General features: G+C 49.5%; 1 protein-coding gene and 1 long non-coding RNA gene across 3 annotated transcripts in view; one reads left to right on the top strand and one right to left on the bottom strand.

Moving 5' to 3' along the window:
• ELK3 (ETS transcription factor ELK3) overlaps nucleotides 1-20,855 on the top strand; it is a 63,494-nt gene that overhangs the window by 28,576 nt on the left and 14,063 nt on the right. For both annotated transcript variants that reach the window (XM_032493591.1, XM_032493590.1), the window contains exon 3: nucleotides 18,224-19,003. In XM_032493591.1, the coding sequence (XP_032349482.1) occupies nucleotides 18,224-19,003 (780 nt within the window). The remainder of the gene's footprint in view (nucleotides 1-18,223; nucleotides 19,004-20,855) is intronic.
• On the bottom strand, nucleotides 2,784-13,756 carry LOC116667718. Its single transcript, XR_004324720.1, has 3 exons — nucleotides 12,868-13,756; nucleotides 5,141-11,597; nucleotides 2,784-2,794 (listed from the first exon to the last, which is right to left on the bottom strand). It is a non-coding gene; the product is annotated as an uncharacterized LOC116667718 (long non-coding RNA).

The raw sequence follows: 20,855 nt of genomic DNA, 5'->3' as shown, positions 1-20,855 counted from the left end.
GGCTTCCCAATACGGGCAAAGCCATGCTGTTTAGACTCCACCTGATCTTTCTTGGGCAGGTTTATAAAATCTCTAGGGAAAGCCATTTCAGAGCCTCGGTCACCCAGCACGTTTTGGTACGTTCTGTGTCTCACGTACTGTGTGCCCAGCACTCCCTGCCCCTCGCCTCCTTTAAGCTATGACAGCCCCTGGACAGTCCTGCTGGCATCCCCTCTTTTGACAGATGAGGACGTGAGGACTTTGGTGAGAAACCTTGCCCAGGCTGCTGCCGCCAGGAAGCCCACGTTCCTGCCCACAAGGCACGTGCCCTGCCTTCCGGGCTCTTCATTTCCTTTGTCCCTGAACACCTGAGCTCCAGGTGCACAATCAGGCAGCACCAAGGGTACTGCAGCCTTAGAAATTTTTGTTAATTATCAAGGCCCGGGGTCTGCGTGGCCTGCTTAGCCCAGGTGTCCCTTTCCTCTCCTGCTGGGCTGGGACCTTTGTGCAGCCAGCTGGCATGGGCAGTGAGGGCAGGAGTGGCTCTTGTCCAGGCTGTCTGTCATGCAGGCTTGGCTCCAGGAGAAGATGCCCTTCGTCCTTCCCTGGAGACATGGGCACCAGACGCATGCGTGGGCACACGGCTGTTTCAGCTTTTCTCTTGAAACGTCTCCAGTGCTGAATGAGCGTGCTCATTAGACACCGAATATTGCTTCAAGTGAAAAGAAGGCGGGGGTGAAGGAGAAGAGAGGAGTAGGGCAAGACGGGGTGGAGGGGAGAGGAAGAACAGAAAGGGGGAGACAGAGGGACGAGGAGGAGAAAGGGCAAAAGAAGTTTACAAAATTGATACTGTTTTACGTTTATGATGAACACTTCCTTTCATTTTTGCCTGTGTTACTCTGGGACTGTATGTTTAAGTTGAATGATATGAAATTGCCAACATCTGACTGGTTTTGACCCACAAAAATGGCAGTCTTAAATGGTTTGGTCTCTTACCTGAGAGAGAGATTCGAGGGAGGTCTTGGTGCGTGTGGAGCCCCTGGCCACGTGGGCACCCCTTGCTCTGCCCTGCACGTGTTTCTCACAGTTACCCAGCCCTCGTATGGCCCTGTCTGCCTTTTAGTGTCCTCCTCAGTCCCCTTCTCCATCTCCTGTCCCCTGCCCCCACCCTCTCCCCTTTCGCGGACACTTACCCAGAGCCTGCACTGCACGTGGCGTAAGTTAGGTGACTCCCTGCCTTGACAGCCTCGTTCCTTTTTCCTGTTGTCTTTCCCCTTCTTTTCTCACTGTCATCTCTTCATTCTGGCTGAAACGGCACATTGCTTGGTTTGTCCTAATTAGGGAAGTTTTCTTGCCAGAGTAGGCAAGCATGAGGATATCATTATTTTTATATATTTTATATAGTATATTTTTAGAATATTTAGAAATGAGTGGAGGAAGAAAGTGGGAAATATGTGTAAAGGTTTGCAGAAGGCATCAAAGGAGAGCAATGTGTGGGCTCATGGTATCAGGTTGGGGTGGAGGCATTTTAATCATTGTTCTTCAAAAAAACAAAAACAAAAACAAAAAAAACGCCCCCACCCCTGCCCCTGGGCAGGTTATCGCAGTGAGAACTGTGATGACAGCACGGACTCCAGGCTGGATGGTCCGGGTCTGAATCCGGCTCCGTGTGAGTGCTTCGCCTGATCTCTCTGGATCTCAGCTTCCTTTTCTGTAAAACGAGTGTGGCTCGAGTCTCTGTCCCAGGGTTACAGTGGAGACTGGCTGAGTTAACACATGGTCAGTGCTGAGGACAGTCCCCAAACACGTTAGGCACTGCCAACTATTAGCCAGAGAAACAGCACAGGGGAGATTTTCCTTATTCGCTAATTTGAAAAACTGAAGTGCCAAGAAGAAAATTAGGACCTTGGTCCTAGCTTCCTGCACCAGCACCCACGCAGGTAGGGGAACGCCGGATCCTGGGCATCACCTGTGGGGTCTCAGGAGTGCTTCGCTGTGCTTTGTAATGACTTAAGGTGGACGACCACAGTTTCTTTACCCAGTTGCCTATTTTTATGTATTTAGGACAGTTTGAAAATTCAGTTTGCAAAGATACTTTGATATTGAAATGACAGTCCCTGCCCCTCTGAATCAAAGTGCGCCTCTCCCTGGGCTCCCCTTGCAGTCAGTGCCGTCCAGTTTGAGCCCCACTGTGCCTCCATCTCTGAGTCTCAGTTCCCCCATCAGAGAGTCAGAGAGTGGGCATCATCATAGCACCTTCTCTCATGGGATTGTGGGAAGAGTAAATGCGACCATGTGCATGAGGTGCTCAGCACAGTGTCAGGTGCCTGCTAAGGACACACAGTAAATGCACGTCAACTCTTCTGTCCTCCTTTGTAAGACTTACTGCCTGGCGGTACAGTCGTCAGTTTATATGGCCGTCGTTCTCACAAAGCCGTCTTTACCACCGTCTCCTGGCTTCTGCACTTTTATTGCTCTGGTCCCTTGCACAGGGTCTGGCACATATTAGGTGCTCAGTAAAAGCTGGAAGCAAATGAAGGAGCAAATGGATAACATAATGAGGTGGACACCACCCCAGTCCAAATCACTTCTATTGTGGAAGGTGATGTTAAATAAGTGTCAGACTTAAAAACAAACAAAGGAAAAGTTATCGCCCTTGGGTTATTGCACCGTGTTAGTTATCTAGGGCTGCTGTAGCGAATGCCACAAAGTGGGCGGCTTAAAACAACAGAAATTTATTCTCTCACAGTCCTGGAGGCCAGAAGTCTGAAGCCAAGGTGCTGCAGGATAGACTCCTTCCTTGCCTCTTCCCATCCTCTGGTAGTTGTCAGTCCTCAGCCGTCCTTGGCTTATAGCTGTGTCGCTCTGGTCTCTGCCCCTGACCAGAGAGATGTCATCACCAGCCCTTTTCCCTGTGTGTCTGTGTCCAAATTTCCCTCCTAAAAGGACATCAGGTCTACTGAATTAGAGTCCACCCTCATGACCTCATCTCAAGCTGCTTACATCTGCCAAGACTCTATTTCCAAATAAGGTCACATTCACATGGGTACGAGGGGCGAGGATTCGTCCTCTTGGTTTCACCTGATAACATGTACGTATATTTCTGACACTCCCGGGCTTGCATTTAGATTCTCAAAATTACACACTAAGGGAGAGCTTTGGAGAGGATGGTTTGATTCCATGAGTCCTAAAGGGAAACAGCTCCCCGTGACGTGGACAGCAGCTAGATTCAACTTGTAGGTGTGAAACTAGAGTATGGCAGGTGCGTCACAAGTGCGCCCCCCGTGGCCAGGCGCCGTGCAGGGCCCTGGGGTGGAAGCAGAGGTCAGAAGATGAGTCCTGCCTTAAGAGGGTTTCAGAGTCTTTGGAACTTCGGCAGCTCCCTGGTCCGGAAGAGCGAACGATTTTAATACATGACATGGATGACTGAGCCCCGGGGCCCCAGTCCTGGATCAGCAACGGCTGGGGCCTGGTGTCGCCGCCGAGGCTCCTTACCCACCTGCCCGTCCACTGGCTGCCTGTTCCTCACGTGCGGGGGAGGGCTGGACAGGCAGGGTTTTGCGGCCAAGCACCGCCGAGGACCTGTTGCCCCTACTCAAAGCTTTTGAAGAGGCTGTGAGGCAGACCCAGTCTGAACTCCAGGAAAGCAGTGGTGCCAGGCCCAGGACGCAGCATAATTTATTCCCCAGACATGGACTGAAGGCCCCTGTTCAGCTTGGAAAAGTGCAGGTGACGGGAGGACGCCTGGGTCTGCGTCTGTGAGGGGCAGAAACCAGAGCTGACACAGACCTAAATGGGCCACTTTGTGTGTGCGTGGGCACTTCACCCTCACCCCCTCCCAAACAGCTTGTTTTCCTCAGTCTTGCTGTACGTCCTAGAGATGGGTTGGTTCAAGTCCTGTCAGCCTGAATTTTGGGGTAGGGTTTTTTTTTCCTCTTCTTAGGTTTAAACTGAGTCTTCCAGAAGGTACTTTAACAACCTGATGTGATAGTAAGTCTCTCTTGCAGAGATTTTACCTGTTAAAAAGCTTAACAACTTTTTTCACTTCTTAATAACATCAGACAGACTTGGTTTTTAAATCTCTTGTCCTGGGATGGGGAAGGGGGGATCCCTACCAGAGCACCCCTGTAACCAGCTCTGGTGACTGCCCCCACCCATGGGGCCAAGCATGATGGGTATGGGGGATGGCTCAGATTCACAGCATTTATTTACTTCTTGAACAACTTCTGGGTGGTTCTTATTATTCAGGCAGGCCTTGTGTTATGGTGCTCTGCAGATCCTGCATTTTTTACAGATTGAAAGTTTGTGGCAACCCCTTGTTGAGCACATCTGATAATTCTTGCAATATTTCAGACTTTTTCATTATTACTTGTATTTGTTACAGGGTAATCTGATCAGTGATCTTTGACGTTACTATTGCAAAAGATTACGACATGTTGAAGGCTCAGATAATGGTTAGCATTTTTTATTGGTAAAGTAATTTTTAGTTGAAACATGTATGGTTTTTATCTGTGGCACACTTAACAGACCACAGTGTAGTGCAAATGTAACATTTATATACATCATTAAACCAAAAAAATTGGTGTGACTCACTTTATTGTGATAGTCGCTTTTTGCGGTGGTCTGGAGCCAAACCTAACAGTGTCTCTGAGATACACCTGCACATCTGTCTCCAGTTGACGTGGCCTCCCCTTTTCTTTCACCTCTGCCTTTTCTGCCGGGGTTACAGCCATTCCTTTGAAAATACAGCCCGTCCCCTTGAGTGGCTTAGCAAGAGCGTACATTGTGCAAAGTGCCGGCTTGGCCGTGAGTCCAGCATCTTCCAGGAAAATCAAGGAGGCAAGCAAAGGCAGAAGGGAAGCCTTGAAGTTTAAGAGGTCAAGACACCTGACCCAGGTCTTGAGAAATAAGAACAAGTTTACCAGGCTGCCAAAAGTTGGGAAAGGATAGACAGAGGAGGGGAACAGCATGTGCAAAGGCAGGGAGGCATGAAAGAGTTTGATTGTTTACTTAGGGAATGAGAGCGAGACGAGGTTGGAGGAGTGAGTTGGGGGTGGTATCACGCTAAAGGGTTGGAACTCATGGCGAGGGTGATGGAGAGCCAGTCAAGGGCTGTCGGCAAGAAGTGCCGTGGTCAGGTTTGCATTTTGGAAATAAAAACCTTTGTCTCCTCTTACTCTTCTTGACATCAGTCATGTCACTGCCCCGACCCCACAGCCCTGATCTCTGTGGCCGGTTAGCACAAATTGATGCCTCTCTGCTGGCTGAGCCGGCGCTGTCACACCCTCAGCGTCTGGGCCCGCACGGCCTTTTCTAGAGCTGCCTCTGACACACAGCGGCCAGCTGTCTGCTCCTGCTCAGAGGAGCCGAAGCCACGAGTCTCTGGGTTGCTGCAGAAGGAGACCTGGAAGCTCCCAGAATCCCTCATCCTTTTCTGTCCAACAGAGCTTTTGTCCTTGTTGTTGTTGGCGGTGAACGTGCATCCCGGGGGGAGGCAGAAAGCTTTGCCAGCTCCCTTCTCATCAGGAGATTGAAATGGTGATATGATGAAAAATCCTGCCATCTCCACAGCAACATCCTGGCTATCCTCACGATGTGCTGAACTGGTCTACTTAATTGGAAGGGGTTTAGGGGAGAACAGTCAAGGCAGAGTTGTTGGCAGCATATTCCTGGAAGTGGAAGGCATCACCTTCCTAACTTAATTGGGTAATTCTTTTTAAATTGAGTGTGCGATCGTGACGGGAAGATGTTCATATTAATAACACATAATCTGAGCTCAACTGCCCGTGCCTGCCAGCCTGGCCCTGGCAGAACTCTTTAATTCCCCCAAATAAGTTTCGTGAAGATAATGTGATGTCTTGTCTGTCAGAGTGGAGACAGAACAAAAGTCCAGCGAGCATTTGTGTCCTGGAACTTTCTAGAACACCTTTGTAGGTTGCGGAATTCCACTGAAGACGCATCTAATCTGGACTCCGTGTGGGGGTGTCTTGTGAGCTCAGAGGGGCCTTCTGTGCTCAGCCCTGAGTCTGAGTGTTGAGGGCCTGGCGTGTTTTGTCGGGTGTCTTTTTCTCTTTCGTGTCCTGTCAGCTGCTCAGATGGTTTGAAGTACAACAGATGGCGACTGGGCTTTGCCTGGGGGCCGCCTGGAGGCCTGCGGGGTAGCTGCTGGCCCCGTGGAGGTCCTCCAGGCTGGCCACCTTGCCCCGGGAGGGAGCCAGGCCCCAGGGGGGACCCTGCATATTGATCGGGGGTGCTGCCTGTCTGGTACAAGTTTCCAGGCCAGCTTCCCTGTGGCACTCAGTGTTCCCCCAAATAGGGCCGTTGCTAAGAAACGCACAGAGTCTTGGGAGTAACTTAAGCGCTGTGTTGATGAGGCTGCTGTGCTCGGCAACCCGGCCAAATCCACTTACGTCAGGCTGTTTGCTGCCCAAGCCCACACCGGTTCGCCGGCAGGAGCGTTCCTGCTTCTGGGATTCTGGCTGCAGGAAAATTTCGTGGTTGCATCGACCAACTGACAGAACCCCTAACGTTCACATCATGCCGCCTACCACCCACCATCCACCCACTGGGCCCAGCTGCTCCTCTGTGCGGCCTCCTCCCCGTCTCCTGCCTATCTCGGTTCCTGCCCCAAACTTGTGACAGGAGGAGGGGGAAGCTCATGTGTATGGAGCATCTGCCCTAAGCCGGGCCCTGTGCTAGATATTTCAACATTTATCAACTCGTCTTAAAACAGGTGAAATGCCTATTGGCCCAGTTGGTGGTTGGGCCCATTTTAGAGGTAGGGAGACTGAGTCTCTGAGAAGTTAAGTAACAGACTCAAGATGAAGCTGGGAAACAGCAGGACTTTCTGCCTCCGAGTCTTGACCCCAGGGCCCACGCTCAGGGCGCCGAAGCTGGAGGATCACATTGTGGCAAAGCCGGGGGTCCAGGCTCGGATCCTGTGTTCTTGATTTTGCTGATTGTTGCCCCAGGGCAGATAGAGAGGAGACCAGACCCCAGTGTTTGTGGTTCAAAATAACATGGAAAAACTGCTAGCAGTTTTCTGAGCCAACTGAAAAGATGAGGTGGTGGTCCTGGAGGCCCCAGAACACCCTACACTTCCTGTGTGTCCAGATGATGCTTCGTCAAGAAGGCCAGATGGGAGCACAGCACCTGTCTGCCTGGTGCCTCCCCAGATCCCTGCTGCCTCCCTCCACCATCTGGCCCACACACCACTGCCTGCCCTGCTCTATCCCAGCCCTACCACCCTCACCCAGCGTCTACGCAGACCTCATCGCTGCCTGGGCACGCCCTCTGCCCTTCAGGTCATCCTGGAGCTCCTCTCTGCTTCACCTCCTCCAGCCAACGCCTGCACCTGTGACGCCCGCTCTGCTCTGTCCTGCCGTCACTTGGGTCTGCCTCACTGCCCGGGAGCTGGCCCTCTGCTTCATGCCAGTGTCTCCGCAGCGCTGGGACCGGGTGTGCCCTGTGGACGGGGGGAGGATGAAGGAGCACAGGAACGGGGGAACGTGCTTCTCTGCAGCACAGGAGATCATCCTCTTGGAACGTCAGCCCTGGGAAGGACCTAACAAACCTTCCTGCCCTGCCTGCCCCTCCTTTATCATGGGAGGACCCCAGAGGGGAAGTGAATTTTCAAGAAAATTTGTGGCAAAGCCAGGATGAGAACGTGCTCCCAGACCTGCTGTGGTCCCCGACTCCCTGGCCATCTACCAGCTCTGGAGGCACTGCTCAAAGCAGGAAGGTCACTGCTAGCAACTCCCCCGCTCACAGAAAAAGTAGGGAGCAGCTTTACATTTTATTCTATTAACACTCCAGAGGGCTTTAATAAAAATACCCTAGAATGTTGAAAGAGAGCCATGGGGAGACAGGACTCCTGGTCCAGTGAGAAGCAGCAGGGAGTCCAGAGGGGTGGGGAAATGCTCTTGACTTCATCCAGTCTGGGCCTCCCTGGGTCCGGGTAGCGGGGTCCTCGGGCAGCAGGCAGGAGCCCTCCCATCCCAGGCCAGCCGAGTAGACGGTTCACACGGCAGCTTAGCAGTGCCAGAGAATAAAGAGATCGCAACCCAAACCACAAGGAAACCTCCCCCAGGAGTCGGCCAATTCTGAGGCGGAGTTGGAGCCCTATATTGGCAGCATGTTATTCTTAGAAGTTGGAAGTGGGGGTGGGTGTGCGCGTGTACGTGTGTGTGTGCGCTTCAAGCTTAAGCTTTAGACCAAGGACGGCCCAGGCTGCACCCACCTCAGTGCCCACGGCCGCGTGACAGCGTGAGGGCCGGCTGAGCACTGGGAGAGGACAGGCCACATGCCTCCCAGCCCCGCTGGATGGAGACATTAAGAAAGGGGAGGACGTCTCCCAGCGCTGCTGTAACAAATTAGCACACACTTTGGTGGCTCAGAACAACAGAAATGTATTCTCCACAAGTTCTGGAGGCCAGACGTCTGAAATCAAGGCCGTGCTCCCTCTGAAGGCTCCAGGGGAGACGCTTTCCTTGCCTTTTCCAGCTTCTGGTGGCTCCCGGAATTCCTTGGTTCCTTGACTTACACGTAGCTGCATCACTGCAGTCTCTGCCCCTGTCTTCCCATGGCCTTCTTCCTTGTGTGAACTCTGGGTTTTCCTTTTTCTTATAGGGATGCTGGGCATTGAGTTTAGTGCCCACCCTAACTCCAGAATGATTCCATCTCAACACCCTTAACTGATTCTGTGTGCAAAGACCCTATTTCCAAATAAGGTCTCATTTTGAGGTTCTGGGTAGCTGTGAATTCGGTGAGGGGGATGGTGGGGGGAACACTGTTCAGCTCTCTTCTTAGGGGAGGGACCACGGCAGTGAGAGCAGCTCAGGCTGATGGGTCCAAGGGGCCCTTTCATAGCTGCTCCGAGGGCAGCAGGTGTGAGCAGGCCTGCCCACAACAGATTTCTAGCAGAGCCCAATCCATCCAGCAGCTACTGTGTCCCCCATGCCTTCCCCCAGTTCAGACGGCAGGGAGTGCGGTGGCAGAGTCGGCCCCTGCCATCCAAGCAGCTGTCAGATGCTTGGAGGACAGGAAGGAGGCCAGCTTCACTTCCTTTCCTGTTCCTCAGAGCACAGCAAGGAGGTTTCCATATGAATGCATTGTCAATGTTTGTTGAAAGAATGTCTCCCTGTTACAGAGGAGGAACTTCGAGCATGGCTGCTACAGTGAGGACTTGTTCTGATTTTGGAGAGAGGACAGTCAGGTTCTGTGTCGGGAAGGAGTGAGTCAGACTGTGGTCTGGATGGGAACCCAAAGCCGGGAGCTGAAAGCAGGGTGTTGGCTGAGGAGCCGCAGGACCTGGAGACTCGCCTCTGCTGCGTACTGGTTGTGAACTCAGCTCAGAGCCCCAGACCCCTCATCTGTGAAATGAGCTTCAAAGCGTCATGATGCTTATGTTAGATACTGCGTAAGCCTTCTGTAGACTGTAAAGCGAAGTACCCATATAAGGAAGTCTGATTACGTGAAGGCAGAATAAGATGAGAAGACAGTGTGTGATGTAACGAGGATGCTATTCAGTTAGATCACTGCTTGCGAGGCAAAATTCCCCAGGGGTGAGAGGTCATGCTTTGGGGACTTGTGTGTGTGAGGTACTGGCATACACTGGTCTTTTAGAAAAAACTGCCCCGTGAGATATTTTTATTCCCCTTTTAGGAATGAATGAAACGTCTAATCTTGGGAAAGCAAATGGCTAATACAGTTTCTTGCAGCTTCTTAACTTTTTTGTCTGTAAGTTTTTCAAAGACACCACCATTCTTTATCATGTTAGGAAGACTTTAAAATTCATTTTCCTACATTCACGTGGCAGTGATGCTTTGAGAAAATCCACATTTTGTATTAACCATGATTCTAATTCATTGAATCCAGGTGAGCCAACTGGGTTCCTGCAGAAGTTCAAAATCTTTTCAAGGTCATAGTAAGCAGTGAAGCTAGGATTCGAACCCAGGTCAGTTCATCCCAGGGCTGGTTCCATCTGCAGGGCTCTGGCCTGTCAACTTGTGTGAACAGCTCTGCTCAGGCCTGTCCGTACCTGGTGGGGTTGGTTGGTGTGCTGCATGCTCCCTACGAGCACTTCTGCTGTGGGCAGGGGCCACAACTGGGCCGTGTATCTGGACACCAGCCTCCTGTGGTTTTCCTGTCGCTCTTGGGCTCTTGGTGTCACTCACTTTGAGGTGGGCTTCTGATATGCACGCTGCTGCTGTGGGACCACTGGGTGCTGGGTGCCTCCTGCAAGGTGTCCCTCAGAGCAGGCACTTCCTCTTCCCTGGGGGTGGAGGGGAGGTGCCTCTGTTTGTAGTTAAAGAGTAGTCTCACGAAGGCCGGCCTTCCTCCGGAGGAGCTGGAAATACCTGTTTCTGAGCAAGGCCTGGGCGCCCTGAGCACAGAGCTGCTTTTCCCAGACATGTAGTTACCCTGAGATTCCTCTGGAATGCAGAGCTCTGTGGTCCTGGCAGGTGGACTTGAGCAGCAGCCTCTGAGCCAACAGCACCTTCTTTCTGAAAGGGCGAGGGTGTGGCTCTGGGTAGAAATGGGTTCAAACTTTGGCTCCTCCAGCTACAAGCTGCGTGACCTCGGGTTCGTAAGCTTTTTAGAGTCTGCTTCGTTCTCTTAATTTGACAAGTAACATATTAAACATTTTTTTTAATGTGAACTTTAGATAAGCAAAAAAATTGCAAATTAATGGTGATCCTACCTCTGTCAAATTTTATTACACATCTTTCAAGATTGTTCTTTCTCCTTTTATTTGATACATGTAATTATTTCGTTAGAACGGAAGCATCCAGGCGTGCTGCTTTTCTCCCTAATTTTAATTTAAAGACATGGGAAAATGTTAATGATGTATCGCTCTCCGAAAGAGCTATGTGGTTTTCCACCCAGTATTTAACCCACCCCTGTGGGTGGCAAACTGGGTATAACCTGACTTCCCACCAAGAGCCTCAACTTCATCTTTAAAATAGGATCACAGTGTCCATCTTGCAAGGTGGGTATGTGTGTACAGCGCATGGAAAGCCCTCATAAATGCTTCCTTCTTTCTTTTGCCATTTCTGGCCATGGGTTCCTTTCATGTACGTAGGGTATCTACTGTGGCCAGATGAATAAATAAATCCTTCCCACTTCCTCATCCCCCCCAGACTCTCAGTGACAGGCGCTCAGGGCCAGCTGCCCACATCACCCTCCCCTGGGGCCCAGCAAACAGCAGACACCGCGGAGCTGGGCTGGTCCCTCCTGCCTGGGCAGTGCGTTTCCGGCTCTGAGAGGCAGCAGAGAGCAGTGCAGATCAGTTGGGGTGTCTGGTTAGCGCCTGCACCAGTTGTCGGGCTAGACATGTGGCATCTCTGCTGAAGCCTTCTGAGTGGGGCACTTGGATTCCGCGATGGCTCGCATCTGCTGCCTCCCTCAGGCCTCCCCTCAAGTCCTGAATTAATTGGCACCTGTGAGGTTTTCTTCATGGTGGATGTCAAATGCTGGCCACGCGAGGCGTGACAGACTGAAGCCGTGCGTCTACTTCTTGTCTGCACCCAACAGAATGTCGCGTTTCCCCTCCTTGGTACAGATATGCAAACCAGATGTGATTCTCTCAGCCACGCGGCCCAGCTGGCCACCCAGACCTGTGGGTAAAGCAAGGGGAACAAGCACCGCCTTCTAAGAGGTTTAACTCTGACCATTCCGTTGTCGCTAGAGCTGATAGTGGGTGGCTTTTACGTTGTATTTTTGCTTAAATGGGAGTGTAAAAACAACAGTACTAAGAGCTGGTACATACTGTGGGCTCGTGTGTGGCTGTAACTGGGCATTCTGCTAAGCTTTATGTGGACTACGTGTTCAGCCCTGTGAGGTGGGTGGTAGGTCAGTCCCTATTTTACGCGAGGAAACTGAGGCACACAGCTGATAAGAGACGGGGTGGCATCTGAACTCAGGCTGGGATTCTGGAACCGCTCCTTTTAATCCCAGTGGCAGCCCTTGTGACAAGGTCAAGTAGGAATTTATGGAAAGATCTGTTGCTCTGTCCTCTGTACCCAGCCCTGCTGCCAGTGCTGGGTTCAGAAAAAAGGCCAGGCTGTTAGGAAGAATCTTCTGCACCACCTTTCCTGCTTGCCAAATGAGCTGCGGACATTTCCCAGTTTTGAGAACAAGGTAGGGAAGTTGTGAAATCAGACAGCCAGAGTCCCGCTGTTCCTGGGAGCCCTGAAATGGCAGAGAATCAAGGAGCCATGGTCCTACTGGTGGGGAACCCACTGCTGGTCCGGCACCTCCGGAGGCTGGGAGCCGCCCTGGGTGGAGAGCAGCTCTGGAGGGCTGTGGTACGAAGTCTGAGCACAGGAAGGCCCCATGCATGACCTCACATCAGAGCTGGGGTGCTGGGCCAGAGCCGACGACACTCGCGACAGACACTTGCTGGGGACGTGGATAAGAGAAATTACAGTTCATTAGGCTTCCACAGGACATGTGAGGTTGTAGTGGGTTGCATATGGCCCCCAGTGTCTGTCTGGGAGTTCTCCATTTTAAAATGCCGGCAAAAATGGACATGCAAATAATGCGAGTGGGACTCATCACAGGGAGCTTTAACTACGCTGGGCATTAGCCGTGGAAAATTGTGTCTGTAATGGGGGGAAGCCTCTGGCCTCCTACCTCAGTTCCCTGCACAGTGAGAGTCATTCATTCAATAAACCTATAGTGAACATATTACCCTTCACAACATCAAAATGAAGACGGTAGATTCAGTTGCACAGGCATCTCTTCATTACCCTGTACTGTATGTAATTTTTAAAAAGTCTCAATACTTAATAGACATATGTTTAACTTATCTGCTATATGGGATTATTTACACAGACTCCTTCAGTGGGAGTGTGTATACATATTTAAACAGACGCATGGACACACCTGCTTTGTAAGTAACCCTGGAACCGTCTGGGCAGCAGATGGCACCGAGGGAAATGCAAGGGTGACCCACTGTCTCAGTGCTATTGGTCCCGTTAGCGTGAAATGACCAAGGGAGACTCTCATTGGACCAGAGGTAGCTGGTGCCTTGGGAAGAATTCCTTTGCACAGGCTGGCCACAGTCCTGCCCCAGACTGACTGCTTGCCCTGGAAGCTTCTGCAGCCTCAAAACATCAATCTGGCAGTGGTGATGGCGGGAGTAGTCTGGGACCTGAGCTTCTGCTTCTGCTGGAACTGCCCCTTGGGGTGCGTTGGGGGGATGTGGCTTTCCCCCTCACCGAGGTCGGTGCTGTCCTTGCTGCCTGCAACCTGACATGGAATGTGGGATCAGGAGCCCACCCTGGTTATGAATACATATTTGATGGGAAATTATGAAGAGGCTGTTCCCCCACGTGCGAAGGGAAGCAGATGTGTGCAACTGTCGCTCTGAAGCAGCGCTGGAGAGTCAGCTCAATGGGACGGGATGCAGACAGCGTTTGTCAGGTTACCAGGCAACTGTAAGCAACAAATACTTGTGAGACTGGGAGGCAGGGGTGGAAAAACCAGACTTTTTCTAAATATCCTCGTCACTTTTCATAATAAGAGTCCAGACCCAAGTGCTCTGGTATCCTGGGCTGTGTCAGTTAGTCCGAGTCTTGTGTCTCCTTCCATTGTGGCCAAATGCTCTCGAGTCAGACTGCCTGAGTACAGATCAGGGGTAATTTATACTCTCTGAGCCTCAGTTCACTTTAGTTTACTCATCTCTAAAATGGGAAGAGTAACAGTTTTAATCTTTCAGAGGATGAAATGAGTTGAGGGTGGTCAAATTCTTAGTATTCAGCCCGACAGATAATACTCAGTAAATACTACCTAAGGTTATTGCCCTGTACTATGAGTTTCCTCACTTGCCAGAGAACCTCCGTTTGGAGACCACAGAGAGATCTTCAAACACACATGCCTCTGATGTGCTCTGGGGCTCTGCCCTGGAAGTCAAGTAGGAAGTCAAGTCAGTTCAGCTGCCAGGCACACACCTCCTCTGAGTCCATGTCTCTGGCCTGGGGCATCTTGGTCAGGGGTGGGGGGGCTTTCCTTACTGGCTCCCCTGATGTGAGCAGACATCCCTGGTGTTTAGTTGGGCTATCAAACAGCAGGGCTGCAGCTGAGCTGCCTCTCCCCGACCTTCCTGCACCCGACCCTCCCCTCTTCCTGCCCAGTTCCCTTCCCAGCCTTCCATCCTTGCAGAGGTTCCAAATTGCCCAGGTAGCCAGACCTAACCCGTCTTTCCTGTTGGTTTCTGGGGAAGCAAGTCCTACTCTGATTCTTTCCAAAAGTTGTTTCTTTCTTCTTTTGGTCAGCTCCTTAAATTGTCTCCATTCCCATCACTAGGTAACCTTTCCCTAAAAAAAATCTCCTGGTATCCAGGCAGCTCTCCCCGCTGAGGCAGGCAGCAGCTACTGAAGGGGCCTCATTGCTTCGGCTGAGCTCAGTGCCCTTTGTAGGGTCTCCCTTTTTTAGGTTCAGAGTAGGGTTTAGCGTGTTACGGTAGTTGCTGTCCAGCCATCGAAGGTTCTCACCATCTTCTTTTAAACGTTGTAAAATTCTTAAAATTCCTTGTGTTCCGAATAGACGAACTTGAGGGCATTTTGCTAAGTGAGATATGTCAGTCAGAGAAAGACACATACTGTATGATCTCATTTATATGTGGAATCCATGAAAGCTGAACTCAGGAAACTCATAGAGTAGATGGATAGTTGCCAGGAGCTGGGGCTGGGGAACTAGGGAGATGCTGGTCACAGGGTACTGATTTCCAGCAGTAAGATGAGTAGGTTGTGGGGGGGGGGTGTCTAATGTACAGCGTGGTGACCAGAGTTAACAATACTGCAGTGTATACATGAAAATTACTAAGGGAGTGATCTTAAAATTTCTTACAACAACTACAAAACGGTAATTAGGTGGGTGAAGGATGTGTTAAGTAACCTTATCATCCTGGTAAATATTTTGTGACATATACATGTATCAAATCATCAGATTGTCCACCTTAAACTTACACAATGTTGTATGTCAGTTATATCTCCGTAAAGCTGGGGGAAAAAGATTCCTCATGTTTTCTTATATAAAAAAAATAAACCAGCCTTATTGACTTATAATTCACACACCATCCAGTTCGTGCACTTAAAGCATACAATTCACTGGCTTTGATTGTATTTACAGAGTTGGACATCCATCACCACAATCAATTTTCGAACATTTTCACTCCCACCGCCACCAGAAAAATGCCTTACCTTTTTGCTGTCACCCCTCAAATCCCCAGTCCCACCCCAAAACCCTGGGAAATGACTCATCTACTTTCTGTCTCTACAGACTTGCCTATTCTGGACATTCTGTATAAACAGAATCCATCATACAACGTGTGGCCTTTAGTGTCTGGCTTCTTTCACTTAGCATCATGCACTCACGGTGCTTCCACGCTGCAGCCTGTGTCAGTGCTCCATGCCTTTCTATGGCGGGATGATGTTCTGCCTTGTGACTATCCCATGTTTTTATTCATTTCTCAGTTGATAGTCATGTGGGTTGTTCCTTACATTCTTTTTAATGCATCAGGGCCCAGCTCTGTCTCCGAGATTGCCTTTAAATTCCCAACCACTTTTATCATTTTGATCACAGCCCCAAATGACTTCTTGGTTTGCTTGTGAATGTAATCCCTGCTCAGCCATTATGTTCTGGATACCCATAATAAAATTAAGGGTTGGTTCTTAAAAAACAAACAAAACTTAACAAGACCTGCCAGAAGAAAGGATTCAGCCCATACAGTTTCTCTTTTCTCTTCTTCTGTGTAATTATTGAGGCTCTAATGATTCACTCCATTTAGATGAGTGTTCAAACTAGAAAAAGATAAAATCAGGTTTTCCCTTGAGGAGAAAAATATGAGTGGGAAACAAAAATACCTTAGAGTTTTAGCAGAGGAATCATGCTTTCCTTTTACCAGGAACTGACTATGAGTCAGGTGGCACCAGTGACACCCTGGTTTAACCCTTTCCTGCTGGGAGCTGATTTCTCCCAGGCGTGTTGTTGTCTACCCAGGCCTGGTACGTCACCAGCAAGATGCTGCCAGTTATGCCCAGGTGGAGCCTTGAAGTTCACCAGTTCTGCAGTTTCTCTAAGTGGTTTTCAGCTTTGCTTGTGTTGAGTGTGAGAATGAGGTCAGATGGAGTGAGTGGAATTCAGTGGGTTAAACTGCAGGACCAGGCTGCAGGGCACTGTAGCTGTTCAGCTTTGAATCTGACATCCTTGGGTCATTGAGCCTCCTGTGTGCTGGTGCCTGACAAAGTTTCTCCAGGATTTGCAGCTATTGGGATTTCCAATGCTGCTCTGGGACCTTGTGTGTCCCCTCCTTATAGGCCTGCCCTGAGGAATTCCTCCTCTCAGTGATGGTAATTATGCCAGTCCCCCTGACTGCTAGATACATTCACTTGGAGGATTTGAGAATCCACTTTAGGAGGGCAAAAAGCAAGTTAGCATGCTCTAATGTAACGAGGGAATGCAAACGCATAATATACTTACATTTATACACCAAACTGTGATCACAAGAGGAACATCAAAATTTAATTAAATTTCCTCTCTTGTATATTGAAAGTTGCTAAGTGAATATATCTAAAGGAAAAGGGAAAAAAGGGGGGAAAAATGAAAAAAAAAAAAAAAAAACAAAACTACATGTGATGACGGATGTGAACCAGACTTATTGTGGTGGTCCTTTTGCAATACATACAAATACAGAGTAATTGTGTTGTACACCTGAAACTAATACAATGTTATAGGTCAATTATATCCCAATTTTAAAACATTTTAAATGATTTTTAAATGTCATCTCTACTAAGGGGCTCTTTGATTCTCTCCCTCCGACTTTGTGTGGAAATATGGAACAGCTTAGGCTTTAGAATGAGTAGATCTTGGTGCTTCTGGGGCCCATCACTCCCCATCTGTCTGAGCTTGTGTCATAAGGATGACACCTCCCTGCTCACAAGAGGGTTCTCATGAGAGCCAATGGATGAGATCACGTGTGTATGACACCCAGACAGAGTAGGTGCTCAGTAGGAGCTACTTCTAAAGCTCTTCTTCCCTAAATGATTTTTTTTTTTAACCCTCATTCATACCCAACTTTTAGGAGGAACAGTTCGTAAGGAAGCCCTTTTCCCACAGGGTGGCGTTGGTTCCTCTCTGTGCTTGAAGGAGGCTGCCTTGGTCTGCCCTGAGTACCCCGCAAGCAGTTGATAGATATCTGCTAATGTTCCGATTTAATAAACCTCAAGAACAGCACAGCCTTTAAAACGAGGTCCGTTCTCCCAAAGGGGCATGAAAACTTTTGCAGTGATTATTGGTTTTCATTTACATCCTCATGTTTGAGGATGGGAGCCAAGAATTGAAGAGCCAGAAGGAGACACCAGCAACTTAGCATATGGCACGAGTGTTGTAAACATCCAAGGAGAAAATTTGTTTTTCCCTCCAGTGGCTTTCTTGGCAGAAAATTGAAAAGGCAAAAAATGGGTACAGGATTTAAGAAAACCTTGTGGTGTCTGGTGATAATAACTTACATTCCTATAATGCTCTCCAGCTTACAGAATACTTTCCCATTATTATTTCATTGAATTCTCACAAGTCCCAGAGGTAGGTTAAGACAATACTATATTATGGTTAAGGAAATGCTGCCTCTGCCACTTACCTACCATGTGGCTCTGTGGGTTATTTAAGTGCTCTAAGCTTATTTTCCTAAGTTTTTAAAATGAGTTTAATAATCCCTTCCTCTTAGGAGTACTGTACAGATTACATGAGATAGCTAGTGCATGAGTAATGCCAGTGAAGTAGTAAGCACTTAAAAAATGGGAACTGTTATATTCTTAGGTATAATAATATATATTATTATGTAATTATATAGTGTTATAAATATATAATTATAAATATATAACATACTGTGTATTATATGTTACTTAACAAAGGTAATCAATATAATTATTGTATATATAATTATAAATATGTAATACATAACATTAAACCATATATATAATATTTTTCGGTATAATAATCACAGCTGAACAGAAACTAGAAATGACTGTCTGTCTGCCAAAGATCACATCATTAGCAGAACCAGAATCAAATCAAATTCTTCCACCCCCAGCTTTGGCCCCCTTTCCACTATTCCTTGGACAAGATGTGTAAATCAGGACTACTTCTGTGCTTCGGCTGGCAAAATCCTGCCTGGTAATTAACCTCTTACCCTGTTTCTCTGATGCACTCATCATTTCCATGTCTGCTCTTGTGTTCACAGAACATCATCAAGAAGGTGATCGGGCAGAAGTTTGTGTACAAATTTGTCTCCTTCCCGGAGATACTGAAAATGGACCCTCACGCAGTGGAGATCAGCCGGGAGAGCCTTTTGCTGCAGGACAGCGAGTGCAAGGTGTCCCCCGAGGGCCGCGAGGCGCACAGACACGGCTTGTCCGCCCTCAAGAGCGCGAGCCGCAATGAGTACATCCACTCCGGCCTGTACTCGTCCTTCACCATCAACTCCCTGCAGAACCCACCCGAGTCCTTCAAGGCCATAAAGACGGAGAAGCTGGAGGAGCAGCCGGAAGACAGCCCTCCTGTGGAAGAAGTCAGGACTGTCATCAGGTTTGTGACCAACAAAGCCGACAAGCACGTCAGCAGGCCCGTGGTGTCCCTGCCCTCCACGTCTGAGGCCTTCCTGGCCTCGTCCGTCTCCGCCAAGATCTCCTCTTTAATGTTGCCAAATGCTGCCAGCATTTCATCCGCCTCGCCCTCCTCATCTCGGTCCCCGTCCCTGTCCCCCAACTCGCCCCTCCCTGCCGAACACAGAAGCCTCTTCCTGGAGGCTGCCTGCCATGACTCGGATTCCCTAGAGCCCTTGAACCTGTCATCAGGCTCCAAGACCAGGCCTCCATCTCTTCCCCCAAAGGCCAAAAAACCCAAAGGCTTGGAAATCTCCGCGCCCCCGCTGGTGCTCTCCAGCACCGATATCGGCTCCATCGCCCTCAACAGCCCGGCCCTTCCCTCGGGATCCCTCACCCCAGCCTTCTTCACCGCCCAGGTAAGAGCCGGTGGCCCTGTGGTCCTGGCCATACCCACACTGAGTGGTTTAGCAGAAGGGAGGAAAGAGTCCACCAAAGCAACTGCCTTCTGCCCTTCAAATGATAATCCTAAGGCCCTGGTAGCAAAGTCACTGAGCCATTCTGAGGGTGAATGACTTTTCCATGCCCAGGCCGAGGTATGCACAAGAGAAAAGGCTCAGGATACTGGCTATGGTGGGATGCTTGATGGGTTTCTGGCTTTGGGGATACCTAAAGCAATGGCGAGAGGGAAAATGCACATTGGCTGTCAAAGCAGGTCCAAACGGTGATTTCCTAGGGAAAGCCGAGCAGGCCAATGACCTTTCAGAAAAGACTTGGGCTTTATGAAGATTTTCTGGCAGGGTTCTCTCTGGGGGCCACTTGATAAGTAGCCATTTGTTTTCTGTTAATAAGAAAATAGATGCTAACCAGTATGGTTGTTGCAATCGTCAGCATACAGCTGTGTTGTCCTCTAGTCTTTAATAAGAAGTGCAAGGGCCACAAAATGGTGAGAGAGAGAGATGCTTCCGTAAAAAACGGTGCTAGTCTGAGAAAGCCCAGGTCCACAGCACATGGGAGAGGAAAGCAAACTTGTGCAGCAAGAAAAGTCTTCAGTGTGATTAACTACAACAAGCAGGTAGCCTTCCCCTTTAAATACAGTATTCAGATGCTCACTCCTGTCCAGCTGGCAGTTGTAGGGCAAAGGCAGAGCAGGTCCTGGTAAACCTATCTCTGCCTCCTCTGGAAAACTGGATGCGTTTCAGTGGTGGAGGTTAAGCGCATTGGCTTTGGGGTCACAGACCTGGATTCAGTTCCTGGCTACACCACTGGGTAGAAGTGTGACTGTGGGTACTTGCTCTCTGAGCCCGTTTCCACATCTGTGAAGTGGATTGTTGTGAGGATTAAATGGGATCATGGCGATGGGAAGAGAGCTGGCAGCAACTGGCAGGTTTGAGTATCATGTGGCTTTGTGGCACCAGGGTGGGGACATGCTTGAGGTGGGTGGGAACTCTGTCCCTTGCCTCTGTATTTGTTGTGTGTGTCCTTGCTGCCACCATCATTAGTGGCAGCATAACTGAGCTTTTCATGTGTGTCAAGCACTGTTCTAAACACCGTCCATGCACTATCTCAGTTATTTTTCATCGCAGGCCCATGAAGAAGATACCATTACTGTCCCACTTTTCCAGTAGAGATAAATGAGGCACAGAGAGGTAAAGTAACTCATCCAAGGTCACACAGCTCAGAGGCAGTAGAGGTGAACTTGAACCCAGTGAGACTGCTCCAGAATCCATGCTCTTTTAAGTAAAATGCTCTTGGCACACCCACTGGGAAAATGCCCAGTTGTCCCTGATCATGGTACATCCATGGATGCAGAGCAGCTGAAAGCAGCTCTTGGCCATTTTTGTCTCTGCAGCTTCTCCCAAATGATTGTAGCCCAGAGATTTCGTGTCAACTCAGCTTGTGAGCTGGTGGCGATGAGCATGCCACCACAGAGGTGGGGGCAAAGGGCTCAGTAATAGGTCAGAACAAGCACGTATGCTCTTAAGTCAGGCATTTTCTTACTGTCCAGTGACTAAGGACTACTGAGTAAATGGTTCTGACACAGCAGCATCTGATGTAGCTCAGAGAAGTAACTAGAGGATCGGGGCCCGGGCAGACAGTCTGAAGCTGTCCTCCCCTGGCCTCTTCTGTGTTTACAGCTGTAAGGTTTAGCGAGGTCTGTAGAGCCAGGCCCAGGCCAACTTGATTTCTGTCTCTGCTTTCTCAGTGAGCCTGTATCACTGTCTGAACAGACGCCAGCCCTGTAGTTGTGGCTTGGGGAAGCGACTTGGA

The sequence above is a fragment of the Camelus ferus genome, chromosome 12, assembly GCF_009834535.1.
Source record: "Camelus ferus isolate YT-003-E chromosome 12, BCGSAC_Cfer_1.0, whole genome shotgun sequence".
Classification (NCBI taxonomy): Eukaryota; Metazoa; Chordata; class Mammalia; order Artiodactyla; family Camelidae; genus Camelus; species Camelus ferus.
The sequence above is the reverse complement of the archived record's forward strand: the minus strand, read 5'-3'. Positions and strand labels throughout refer to the sequence as shown.